The 13,481-nt window shown below is 40.0% G+C and overlaps 2 protein-coding genes across 3 annotated transcripts in view; one reads left to right on the top strand and one right to left on the bottom strand.

The window, feature by feature from the left end:
* Positions 1-9,518, top strand: part of LOC131686163 (uncharacterized) — a 215,034-nt gene extending 205,516 nt beyond the window's left edge. For both annotated transcript variants that reach the window (XM_058970362.1, XM_058970363.1), the window contains one exon: positions 7,871-9,518. In XM_058970362.1, coding sequence (XP_058826345.1) covers positions 7,871-8,805 — 935 coding nt within the window. In that variant the 3' untranslated portion in view covers positions 8,806-9,518. The remainder of the gene's footprint in view (positions 1-7,870) is intronic.
* Positions 9,519-9,525: 7 nt separating this feature from the next.
* Positions 9,526-12,776, bottom strand: LOC131686162 (transport and Golgi organization protein 6). Its single transcript, XM_058970361.1, has 4 exons — positions 12,569-12,776; positions 11,043-12,475; positions 10,109-10,987; positions 9,526-9,913 (listed from the first exon to the last, which is right to left on the bottom strand). Exons 1-4 carry the CDS (start codon positions 12,624-12,626, stop codon positions 9,545-9,547), a joined length of 2,739 nt encoding a protein of 912 aa, XP_058826344.1. The 5' UTR covers positions 12,627-12,776; the 3' UTR covers positions 9,526-9,544.
* Between the last annotated feature and the right edge of the window lie 705 nt (positions 12,777-13,481).

Raw genomic sequence — 13,481 nt, 5'->3', positions numbered from 1 at the left:
ATGTCCGGATTCAAAAAATTTGAGGACTATTTCTTGCACATGAACTGACTTGGAGTTGATTAACAGAACCAAATGAAGGAATAGACCCCAATTTTTATTCTGAGCCGCGCAATTATTCACCCAGAAATTAATTCTGCGTAGACTATCGAGGTGCCTAATGACCCGATTAAAACAGCTGATGATATCATTTCGTCGCTGTTGTGCTATCTTATGACAAACGCCATTTTGGGGTAAACTGAGTTAGATATGCCACATTACTTGTTTGAACAATCTCTACAAAGTGGCATTTTCAGAATTTTGAAATTCTACGTGGTTACTTAGATATAGCGAGAAACATGATGAGAAATTGTGAGTTTTTTGCTTCAAATCACTGTATAGAGGGATTTGCTCAAGTTATATTGAACTTTTAGATGTTTTTATGTGTGAAAATGTCTGAGGAACACAATGGCATAAACATTTTCAAAGGAAAATTACACGAGTTGTGAGAAAAACACAGTTTTAGTTTTAAACTGGAAATAAAGCATATTTGGCAACACTGTAATCAAAAATAACATTTTTTTCTAGATTCCCTGACTCATTTCCTTCAACATACATTTCACCGATTGTTTATAGACCATATGAACGCAAAGATATGAATAAAAGTAAAAAATGGTTATTTTTTTTCAATGGAAAATTTTCCATGCACGATTATGACACGTCATACAAATTTTGTCATCAATACACGCCTATGACACGTGTGAGTGCGACTTTTGTTTACATTCATAGTAAAAACTCGCAACATAGTCAACCGATCTTCGTAATATTTGAGAGATTAATGCAGATTAGATAGAAGCATCAAATATCTTCTTTGGATTGTTTATACCATTTATAAGTTTCAAAATATTCAATCTCAAACTTTAAAAATCGTTTTTCTCGAAATGTGCTAAATGGCGCTTGTCATAAGATAGCACAACAGCGACGATTTGCTGATCTGCCTGCAACTGCTTCATTCCACAGGCATGCTACACTGAAACGAGTACCATGGTAAAAACTACTATATTAGAGGTTTAAATTAAAAAGGCTGTACCAGTGAATTTTGGTAGACAATATATAATACTTGACTTGAATATCATTCCTGTTATATGTACTATGTCCTTTTCGACATAGAGACAAGGTATTTTTTACTATTTCGTGGTAGATTAATGGTAACCTTTACTATACCTCCAACTACAATCTAATTGTCGTAATTACCATATACATGGTTGCTTTGAGAATTTCTAACTAGTTTAAATTACCATTGTTGTTTACCATGTCATAGTAATAGTAGTATAGTATAGGCATACTAGAAATAAGGCATTTCTTTTAATTAAAGTAGCAAAGGGTTTTCCAAATTAATTTTCTTAATATATTCGTCAGCATTATCCAGAAAAATTTTCTAGCCCGCCTATAAACTTCTAATTTTCTGCGGAATATTCCAATTTCCATTGATGATCATCACATATTTTTCATCGGAGTCTAGAAGATAGAAAATGGAATAATACAAATTTAGTAATACTATTTATTGCCATCATTAATTGTTATTTTTCTTACCGATGGTAGATTGTGGGTCAAAAACAAAGTAAACAATTTCACTTGATTCGCCTTCATTTCACTATAACTTGGAAAACAAAATAAGGAAGCTAAAAAACTTGTAGGGGAATTGTGGGAAAAACCGACACTGTGGGTAAAACCGACACCCCAAAACTTTTCCTAGAAATCAAATTTTTATTCATTTCATAATGATACAATATTATTAGTACGTTTATTTAGAGCATTTGAAGAAAAATTGGATTTACGTTAGTGCGCCGAATGTCATAAAAATTAACAAAACATTCGACAGCAGCGTTCATACTAGTCTGGATGTAAAATTTCGTTGGTAGATTTTAAGGTTTTAACCGAACGAAAGTTTTTCAAATCACCCCATTTTTCAGTACCTATTATTATCGGCCTGTCCTATGATCAACTAGGTGCATTGAAGACGAGTTTGAAAAATTCAATATTTTTAATTGCTTTTATAAAAAAAATGTGCGCTGTTGGGGTAAAACCGACACCCTATGGTTAGGGTAAAACCGACACCGTGTTAAGATGGTTGTGTATAGTTGCGATTCATTTCAAAATACTGGGGATCTTTGTGACACTTCAATTAGCCTATTAGAACACTATAGTATTAGCAAAAATGCACAGAAATACTTTTATTGTATTTATTTCTTGTAAGTCTCTTTAAAAATCAAAAATTGGAATTTTTGCTTATCTGATTCTAACGAAGCTTTTGCTATTTCTGCAAAAAGGTCATCAAACCGAATTTCTAGTGTTCTCTTGGTTTGTCATAGACGAATTTTATCACAATGAGACAATGATATTATGTATACTCCAATAGATCGTTGATGATCAGAGTCCGAAAAATCAAATCTGAAAAAGATAGTTTTACTAAGAAGTGTGTGTGTCACTTATAAGTGAATGAATCCCATTAGCAGAACGTAGAACGCTTGAAAATCTTCTCTTATGAAATAAAATGACACTGGAGGTTGCTATGATGTGCGCAAGGATTATTTGGAAATACTCATATCAATAAATAATCCTATAGCATAAAATACTCTTATTTATAGTACTACGCTTTCGAACTTTCTTCCCCTCACTACATGATGAAGCAATAAAAAGCACATATTTGCATCATACATACTCACACTTTATTAATCACGCATATATCTCATTTTTAATAAAGATAAAGATTTTAATAACGTGGAGAGAAAATAAATTAAAGGGGGTGTCGATCTTACCCCTATGGGGTGTCGGTTTTACCCGCAGTGCTTACTAAAAGTCACTTTGTTTTCCAAGTTTTACAACCAATATTTTTTAATGAAATTAATTTTTTGAAGCGCTGAAAAAATTAAGTCTTGTTAAGAATTTTCTGAAGAAGAATTCTGTATAAAAATTATAATTTTATTGGTTTTGTGGCAACTTAGAAAAAGTGTTAAGCTTAAGGTGTCGGTTTTAACCATAATTCCCCTACTTATTATTTTGTATGCACGCGGGAATGGTTTTTTTCAGCATGGCGTACAGTTATTGTACAAATACTATCAAGCCTCAGAAAATAACCATTTTTGTGGTATTTTCAAAAGTACACCATGTTCAGTTGCAAAACAATGGTAAATCCTTTCATTGTTACCATGTTTGTGGTAAGTTGAAAGAGCTACAGCAAATCGAGCCCAAAAGCATAGTATAATCAACGATAATCGTTGGTATAATTGAAAATTTTAGTATTATCTTCAACCATGGAATCAAGATTAAATCAAATACGCAAAATAGTAAAAATTACTACGGACGTTTCTTCGAACCAAATTGTGGTTCCAAACATTTTATGGTAGTTTATGAATAATTTACTGTAAATATTACTATTTCTTGAAAATGGTACTTTCTACTATACCTGTATAGCTAGAACTACCATGTATTTCTTTTCAGTGTATGATATCGTTAGATCTAGCGTAGTTTCCAACTGGAGCAAATGACTCATTAAACGCTAAAAGACGATGTGAAAAAACAATGGTCTTGAAACCTTCGAGGCGCGGCAGCTGGATAACCTTAAAAAAAAAAGTTATAAAAACTTTTGAGCAAATATCTACAGACGAATCCAATGATGCAAACCTTTTTGTAGATCAACAGCCAGCACTATTTCGTCCGGCCTTACTATATCGCCATCCGTGCGATATGCATTGTTACCGATGAAATTTCTGTCCAATCGTAACAATACAATTTCATCCACAGTTCAATGCAAATATAGTATATAAGTTATAGTTTTGTTTTTTTGGTTTGTTATTCGCTCTATTATTGTTGTTAGTTTGTGAATTTATTTGAAAAAAAAAAATTTATTGTCATTTTTGTTTAACCTAGAATAAGATTTTGTACTAACCACTAACCCCGTTAAAATCAAACCCCTTAATTAGGCGTCGATAATTTGCGTGTAAATAAACCTTGTAATTGGTAACAGTTGTGGGAAATATGGGGATTCTGCTTGATTTGCTCGAGGGTGGAAAAGAGGTCTTTCGTACCCACCCCGGAACGTCCAGACCAGGCGTTGGGGCTTAAGACAAGTTTCCCTCGGGAATAGTTATAACCCCTCAAGGCACCTATAATCCCGCAACCGTTACCAACTCGAAGCTACAAAATGTACCGGAAAAACCGCAACGGCAAAAGACGGCAAAATAGTCCGCACTAAACAAATGCGATCTGTTAAACGCCAAAGGTACTAACACTAAATTCGTTGCTGCATGACATTGATTGGAACCGCAGTGCAGTTGAGTCAGGTGCCAGTAATTTGGCCGCAGAACCACTGTTTCCGGGAAACGTTAGGGAGAGAGAGAGAGATAATGAGGACGAGAGAGAGAGAGAGAGAATAAGAGGAATTGGGAATCGAAGGGCTGCTGGGAAATGATAATTAGTGAGGAAGGTCAGTTGGGATGGAGTCCTAAAGCGAGTAAGATAGGCATTTTAAGTCCTAAGACAGTAAAGGTGAAAATTGGATAACACCCGTGAAGCTTCGACCCTGCAACAGTGTAGACCAGTTACGCAGAGTCCAGTCTATATAATCTCCTGATCAAAAATCGGCCCTTGATCCAGCGTTGGCCGCTATCAGTTTTCGGAAAGCAGTTCCAATTAAGCCGATACGCTACTGCATCGTGGTATTATCAAACCACTTACGTTCATCCCAGTCCACGTAGCACTATAGTGCGGTCTCCCAGAATCGCTCCTGGCACAGACGACGATACGCCGCTCCATTGCGAAAAAAACACGAGATTCGTTCCGAGGTCCACGAAAGCACTCAGGTACGGTAACACTCCGGACGCGGGCTGCGGTTACCTACAATGCCACGCGTACCTTTTCTATACTCGCTGGAAGCACCGGCGCTACGCTGGCGTTGACGCTAAAGTCACCGCGTCGTTCACTAAGCAGCATCCACCGCAACGACGGCCCGCCAAACGGGCTCAGGTACGTTTAATTCCTCCTCTCTCCCACCCACGTGTCGAATCAACGAAGGGCCCCAACGTTTAGCATTAGGCGCCTAAAATTATGTTCAAAAATAAATTGTAAGATTGCATACTAGTTCTTTTCGTTCCCATAAGAGCCTTTTCTTTGTTGGATGATTTTATATTGGTTCGCTTTGATAGAGGGTTGGTTAAAAGAGCGGTAAGTACAGTGAGTCCTCCCGAGAAAAGTAGCCGACCCTGAGATCGAAAAAAGGTGAGCTAGCCGCGTGGTCTTCAAGAATACTTTCAGCATCACGTGACTGCTTTGCAAACGCCAAATGCTTCACGTACCTTTCACAAACAGAACAACCAGATATCGAATCTCCATCGTTGTGACCAGAATTATTTCTATGTTGCGTGGCTATGGTACACGTTTCACATTCCTCATGTCCAAGCTTTACGAGTGAAATGTGAAGTTGTTTCAATATACTGCAGAAGAATGTGTAACTAACCCTCAACATAGGGTGCGCATCTTGATATTGGTCGTACATTTCTTTTACTGTTAGGTCCGATGGCAAATAAAGCCTGTTCGGAGCATGTTCACTAGAGTGACAGAAAAAAAATGACCCCCATCGGCCCACCCCTGAGTCAATTCCTAGTCCCACCAGGAGTGTCTGCTCCAAATTTGAGCCAAATCGAACAAGTCTAGCTACCGGACCAACGTGCTTGAAGTTTGTATAGGATTTTTCGACAATTTACATGGAGAAAACCCTCTTGCTCACATTTTCGCCGCTAGGTGGCACTGTATACATCAGATTATCACCAAAAGTGAAACTTAAGAAGATAATTTTATTATCTACAACTTTGTTGAAGACTGCAAAGCGATCCGACTCCAACAGAAAAAGTTATCAAAAAAAAATTTCTGCAAACTCGAACGACTCTTCTGTCGGCCATCTGAAGGGAAAATTGATAAGAGTGCAGCTTACGAGGATCGATCAGTTTATGAAAATTTTGGCTTCTTTTTTTAATGGGCACCCGATGAACCCTTTCGCGGATGAAAGTAGTCTGTCCGAAGTAGTCTAGCTTCCAAAAAGCTCGATGGATAGTTTTGCGATCGTTTTTCGATATTGTATTGGTACATTCCTTCCGGCATTCACAAAGGACGAGCTTTGGCGGATGCAAAATACGACGCTTCTTCAAGACAACAGCCTGACGGTGTTCTTTTTTTTTTGTTATTCTGCGTTTTCTTCTACGTACCTCTCCAAAATAGCTTCCTTCCGAATCAATCGATTCACTAGTAGTGCTTGCATTGTCCATCGAAAGATCGTCGCCGTCTGAAAAAGTTCCGTGTGTTTCTCTGTCATCAACCTGACTAATAGTGCCAAGCATGGAAATTTCCGGGAACTTCTCCCAAGTGTTGATCGAATCGAATCCACCAAAATCCGAATCTGAACTAGCTTCACTACCAGATCCACTTTCGTACACTTTAATTGCGTCAAGAGCTGACATACTTAAAGAAGTTGTTATTATTTACACCAGATATTTTAAAATCAAACCACGTGCAATGTGCCAACGGACGAGAAAAACTAAGCATACTAGATGTGAGACAGATATGCGGGTACATTTGAGTTCGTCAACAGAAGTACCCGCATATGAGTCCTGTCTAGTTTTATCAATGATTTAACAAAAAAAAGTAATTTTAATTATATTTCACTATGAAAGAAGCGCATAGGTCTCAATTGAAGTATATAGTACAATAGCATAAAGATTGAGAAGTGTGAAAAAAAGAAAAGTAATGCAAAAGCATAAAGTCGTCTTTTTCTCGACATGGTGATTTTTCATATGGGACTGATATGCGAGTATGGGCAGTATGCCTGGTGTGATAATTGACAATATCATCGAAGAGATGAGCCATGACAAGCATACCTGGGACGTTGTCAACAGAGTGGTTACGAGTATACTCGCCGAGCTGTAGAGAAAGTGGCGAAGAGACCAACAAAGTAGCACCACCGACTGGGAAACCGCTGTAAAACCACAAATCGAGTCTCGGAAGAAATCCCACCGCCGGGAACTCTTCGCCGATGTAGATTAGCTCCCCCGCCTGGGACCAGTTCAGTAGTGCGCGACGTAGCACCGGGTTCGGGTCGTCGAGGCGCCAGAGAACTGGACGTCAGGCTTCGCCGGAATCGCCGAACTGAACTTGACACCCGATCGGGTAGGCCAGATGCACCGCCGGGGATTAGAGCGAGTAGATCGGAGCTAAATGGCTCGCGGAAGCCCTCCCCACGAAGTAATAAACCCCTTTGATGTTTACATTAGCTGTGACTTATCACATAGAACAGATCAAAATTTCAACACCCCCCTAACGTTGGCGCCCTTGGTGAGGGTCAATCCGGCCAACCGCACGCTACGGGCTTGCGTTGGAGACCCGATTGTCACCGTCATTTTTCCTGCGAACTATGTAGGCGGCCATGCGGTTATGTCGTGCTCAGGAAGAGAATACCTATGGTAGTCCTGGGCTTGGTATATACTGTCGTGAAAATGAGATTGGAACAGTCTCACTTGCTAGGTAGATACGGTACTGTATTTCGAGCTGAAATCTCCGCGATTTTTCGAGCTTCTTCGGCAAGGTTTTAAACTTTTACTTCGATAGTCCACTACTACAGTTCCCTTGCTATATAATTAGTTTCTTTTTTGAATTTGTGGGCAGTCAAATTTGGAGTTCAGTTTCCACGTAAAACTCGACAAATACCTGTTTTTCAATTATCCTAAATAAAGCAAAAAGCAAAAGCAATCTAAATTTTACCGATGATATATTTGAAAGTCATAGAAGATAAAAGCACATTAAAATACGTATAACAGCTTACGGAGCTTTCTTAATTCTTTTTTAGTTTCGGCCCACGCCACCCAGTGTCTGCCGCATGCGTCCGAGATCGAAGTGGAAACGGGACCATATTTTGGAGGCCGCATTGGTTCCGAGAACGGACAGTGTGGTACCCAGGGTGATGCAAGCAGCCCTCAGGAGAGCTACGTGTTACGAATTGACCACGAAAAATGTGGCAGCCGGGTGAGCCCTTCGGATCTGACCGTCGAGACGTACATTACGGTGCAGGAAAATTTGGGCATTCTAACGCACAGTACTCGACGCTTTGTGGTTGTTTGCACCTTCCAGCCGGACACGTTGACCGTGAGGGCAAGATTGGCGTTGCCAGGAAAAGGAAAAGGCGGTGCAGCGCCGGTCCCTACGAGTGAATGGTGGCCTACGAATGGCAGAAATGGTCGCGTGAGACAATTCAATATGGTGGACAAGAGCGCTCTGGTGCTGAAAAGCTCCGACGAGGAAGAAGTTGAAGACATTTTACCTGCCCGCGTTGAGGAAATTCCGGAAGAAGAATTTAAAAATCAGACCGGCAAATTCGTTAATTCAACAAAATCTTCGACAAAGCAGGAACCAAACTCTAAAGAGAATGAAATTGTAGAGAAGAAAACGACCCGGCGCCGTTCGGATAAGACTGAAGCGTTCCGAGACGTGAAGTATGCGAGATTATCCAACTCGAAGATTACCACGGGAATGAATGATCTGAGCGAAGCCAGCGAATTAACAACAGGCAATGGGCAGGAACACTATAGCCCCAGAGCGGCCGATAGCGATGGCAGTCGGTCTATGGACATTACCGGTCTGCTGATATCCGCCTGTCTTGCTGTGATAATGATCGGTGCATTTGTGTACGTGCTGCAGAAGGAATTCAAAAAGCAACGGATAATCCAACAGCACCATCAACATCAGCAGACTCAGCGGCCCCCGAACCGAATGGCGACATTTTGAGTGTGTGAGACTCAAATCCGCGACACGAATAGTTAGATGTTTAGAGACTAGTGGTAAGTGATAGAGATAGGTTTGCTGGTAAGATTAATTTTATTCAGCAATAATCAGGAATGAAGCAGTTGAGAATAAGTTTTAGCCTGTTAGTTGAAACCGGTATTTGTCGCCACGACTGTTACGGCTGAGAGCGGTTTATATGCTTTCTTGTTTGATTGAAATACTTGCCTCTAGCAAGATTTACTTAGCAGCTGGAGTTTACCTTTGAGGTAATGGAACTGAATTTTTGATTTTGGGCAAGGCGTCAATTTCAATTTCTCAAAAACGACTGAGCATATACTGTCGCTCTTGTAACGGAGTCTAAACAAAACTCTCTTAACAGTTATAGTAATAAATAAGGCCTTTTGCAATGCACCTTCTACCGTGTTGGAGAGCTAAATAATATATTTTAGGCCCAAAGTGTACAAAAACAGTTTTTTTTTCTGTTGCTGAAGCGAACATTGCAAGAGTGAATCATTCCTTTGGAACAATCAAATAGATAAATAATAAGCGAAAAGTGATTGGTGGCCCAAGCTTGCCAGTAGTTTAGTTCCGCCAGGTTACAGTTAGTTAATAAGGTCTGCTAATTATGTGTAAGCATTGGAATGGGAAACATCTGAACTTTTTTCGGCATTTCCAAATTCTATAGTAAGCTGTCATCTTTTTTTGTAAGCATCATACACTCAGTAACTGTAATAAAACCATTTTAATCTAATAACTTTGTCAAAATGCTGTTACTACTCAGACTCGATTGACGGCGTTCTTCCGCTGCTTGGTCTTTGATGCCGAAAATCCGAATCTCCTTTTCCAACCGATCAGTGGCAGTCGAAGCGCTAAGGAATTCCGTGGTCTTTGCCGTCAGGTGATCCAAAGCTACGGCGGCTTGTAGTCGCGTTACGCCATCCTGTTCCGTTGCGACGACGAACTTCAAAAAGCGGTACACCAACAGAAGGTAATCCTGGAAGGCAAGCAGGTTGTCGATACCCTCGATTAGCTGCGAGAGGATAAGAATGGCGGCACGTCGCACAGGTAGGTAGTGATCCGTTTCGATGGCGGATTTGATAACTAGGAACATCTGTAGGAGACAGAAAATTGACATATGTAGGTGTATTGTCATGGTAAAAGAACATATCCCATGCCTACTTCGCATGGTCTATTTTTCATCAATTAAAATGTGCTATAAAAGCTATAATCTTGGCACATTTATTATGGATGGTGGTTGTCTTAGCTTAACTATTTGAAGTATCTCAGTACAATAAATGTCACTCACCTCATAGAAAAAGTTATGCACCTGATACGACAAGATCTTGCACACATTGCCCAGGTTCGCCAGACTGGACGATCGAATCTCATCTACTGAACTTTTGCTTTCGTGCAAAAAGCAGTTTATCAACTGTTCCTTGTATTTGAACGCTATTGGTCCGACTGATTCGACAGTTTTAACCAACGCTTCACCAACTTTCAACCTGAAGTCGACATCACTGTCACCGGACTGATACTCCTTGATCAGTGCCTCGATCGTTTCCGATTCTAAGCAGTCGCAAAGACCAACCAACAGCCGGACAGAGTTAAGAAATGCATAACTTTCCACGTTACGCAGATTATTCAAAGTCAAAATTAGAATCGCATGCTTGCTGGCAAGTGCTTCTTTATCGCGTTCTTTCAACAGTCGCAGCATCAGCGTCGTTCCGTAGACTTTACAGTACGGTTCTTTGTCGGACAAGAGGCTGAGAGCTGTTTGGTAGGGTGACGATTCTAGATTGTCGCTTCGCTTGTGAGAACTGCCTTCACAAATGAGGTCTATTTGTGTTCTCAATTGTTCGCTGCACCGAACAGATGTTCGGAAGCGACGCAGAAGACCGAGAATTTCCTGAACATCGTTTCTGGTTTGTAATCGCTGCAAATATTGGAATATGGACAATATGATCTCCAACAAACTCTCGTTTGGTTGAACCCCATCAAGATTTTTCTCGACAAGTGACTTGATAAAATCCAGAATCTCGGAAGGATTCTCATACAGCTGACTGTGGAAGTGTTTGTGACTGATGAGATCCATCAGGGCTTGGATAAGAACATATTTTTGAAAGAACGACTTGCACCTTATCGCGTCTTGTTCCTCTGCGTCTAATAGCACTTTATTATCGGTTTTCTGAAAATATGTACTCATCGATTAAAAATATTTATTATTTTGAAACATTCCTTACCTCGCTCACATGATCAAAAAGTTTGAGCAGAGTAACAAAAACATCGTAAATCAGCAGGTTTCGGTTCGCTTCCTTAAGAATTTCGACAATCACTGACCCAAGGTTTTCTTCATCCGCCATCGTTTGATCGGGCCCAATTTGAAGTGAGTAGTCATCCTGAGCTTCAACTACTTTCAAATAAATTCTAGGATGCATCTTCTTCCTGGGCTCTAGATCCTCGGTCCCAAGTAACAAGACAGCCAAAATTGACTCCAATTCCGACTTTTCCCGGTTTGACAAGCAGAAAACAATGATCGATTGCAAATATTGCTTCTCCTCGACACCGTTCGGCAGCATACTATACAATTTAACCAATATGTGCAAGTATGGCACAAGAATTGACGAAGTCAATGAAGTGTAGGAAGACCCACTAAAAGCCATATAATTTATGTAAATCGCCATTATTAGCTGGGTTCTTTCGAACAGGATCATTCCACTAAGCAATTCGGTTGGTTCCGTCAGTGGCTTGAATCTACCCATGAAGTATTCTCTGATGGTTTCTCGAAGCTCTTCGTAGGCCGGAGGAAGCAGATACATTTGCTTCATGCATTCAATACAAGTACTAGCAAATAACAGACCGTCTTCCGTCCGGTTCAGTAGAGAATTTTCATAGAAATTGAAGCAGTCCTGTAACACTTGTCGATAGAACGCCTTCCTGTGACCCTTAATCGCAACAATTTTAGCAATCACTTCGCTCTTTTTCCACGTCGGAGTTTCATCCGAGGGCACATTTACTAGCAGCGTCTTACACAAAACTGGAAAACCTCCTGCTGTTCCTGTTAGATGCAGTAGCATCATATGTACCTGTTTCGCTATCTCTAGAGGCAGCTTTGATACGCCTTTGATTACCAGTAAACCTTTGAACAGAGTTTCCAATGGAAACATGTTGAAGTTTTTGTACAATTCACGTCCTGACAAGCTTTGGAAGTCACCTTTCAAAAAGTGATACCCAAATACACCCGCAATGTACTCCAATACACAGTCCTCCAGTTTAGCTTGCAAACCTGCGACATGCAAATCGAACAGCTCACGAAACGATTCCAAGCAAAAGCGTAATCGTTTTAGTCTCTCTTCCGGTTCTAGTTGAATCATTAGCTTCAGATCGCACCTGGTTAGGCCTCGCAGCTCCTTGGGTAAGTACAAGCTAAGCGTAAACTGCCGAATTCGATCCAAAGCTGTCGTGTAACCGGCCAATAACTGGAGATTGATTAAGGTCTCATCTACCGTCCCGTTGCCGACGTTTCCCTCCTGAATCAAACAAGTTGTCAGAAACCGGCGCTGTATGTGTAAGTACTGAACCGATAGCTTCCATAGAGGGTCTGCTGATTCAACGTGAATGATCTCCTCGCCACTGCTTGATTGCAGAATAGTCTGCAGTCGAAGGATGTTCAAGTCTGATAAGCAAGAGAGTAAATGGAATGTTTTACAGTATGAAAACCACAAAGTAAAGCAGCGTTACTTGAAAACCGATTCACAAAACTACTTACCTCCAATATTGGCTTCGGCAAGCTCGTTTACAATACTGGTTAGTGTTTCTGATGCCATAGGAACCTTTGTATGCGTACTTTTACACGAAAATTACAAAACAAACGTTCTTGACCTGATTCAAAGTCTGTACTATCAGGTTATCGTGCTCAATAAAATAAAATAAATAAAATCTCCGCATTGCTAACAAAACCACAACTCCAAAACCAAAACATACGAAAACGTCAAACTCAAGATGAACACCAAAATGAGCTCGAGAAGCAGGGTTACCAGCAGAGATGTCAACAGGGAAAGCGTGTGTTCATTTTGAAGACATTTGAAACGAAGACTTTTACATTTTGAAGACATGTTAAACAGCACTCAAATAAATCATCACTTTCTTATCATAAGCAAAAAAAAAACAAATATTTTTCAAAATACTTCTCACGCAAATGGTACGTTTCATATTTTGTCAATCTAATTGAAACCCGTGTCGACTGCATGTATATATCAAGTGAAGTTCATTTACTCTCCATCGGAAGGTCAGGTGAATTTCATGTGATTTAAAACAGCATTCAAATGCTGCTAATGCGCATTTTGTGTATACATCTTCGGTGGTGCGTATCGATAGTGGCAAAGTTTGAGATAAATTGGCTTTCAAAAATCAGTTTGTGAGCCAATTTATCTCAAACCTTGCCATACTTTTTGAGTATGCTGTTCGGACGCAAATTGTTCGACTAGCTCAGGCTTGGCTCGTAAGCATACGATGCAAGACACTATGTCCGCCCCCACCCCCCAAGTATATAAAAACGAACACGCAGAAAAAAGATTTGTAGGTTCAATAAAAATATGGATAAAGTTCAATAAATAAAATTATTGGTCGGGAGACAATAAATTTATTTATTGAATTCTATAAAATTTATTTTTTGTTTCACT

This window comes from Topomyia yanbarensis, chromosome 2, assembly GCF_030247195.1.
Source record: "Topomyia yanbarensis strain Yona2022 chromosome 2, ASM3024719v1, whole genome shotgun sequence".
Classification (NCBI taxonomy): domain Eukaryota; kingdom Metazoa; phylum Arthropoda; class Insecta; order Diptera; family Culicidae; genus Topomyia; species Topomyia yanbarensis.
Note: the sequence above shows the minus strand (reverse complement) of the source record. Positions and strands in the feature narration are given on the sequence as shown.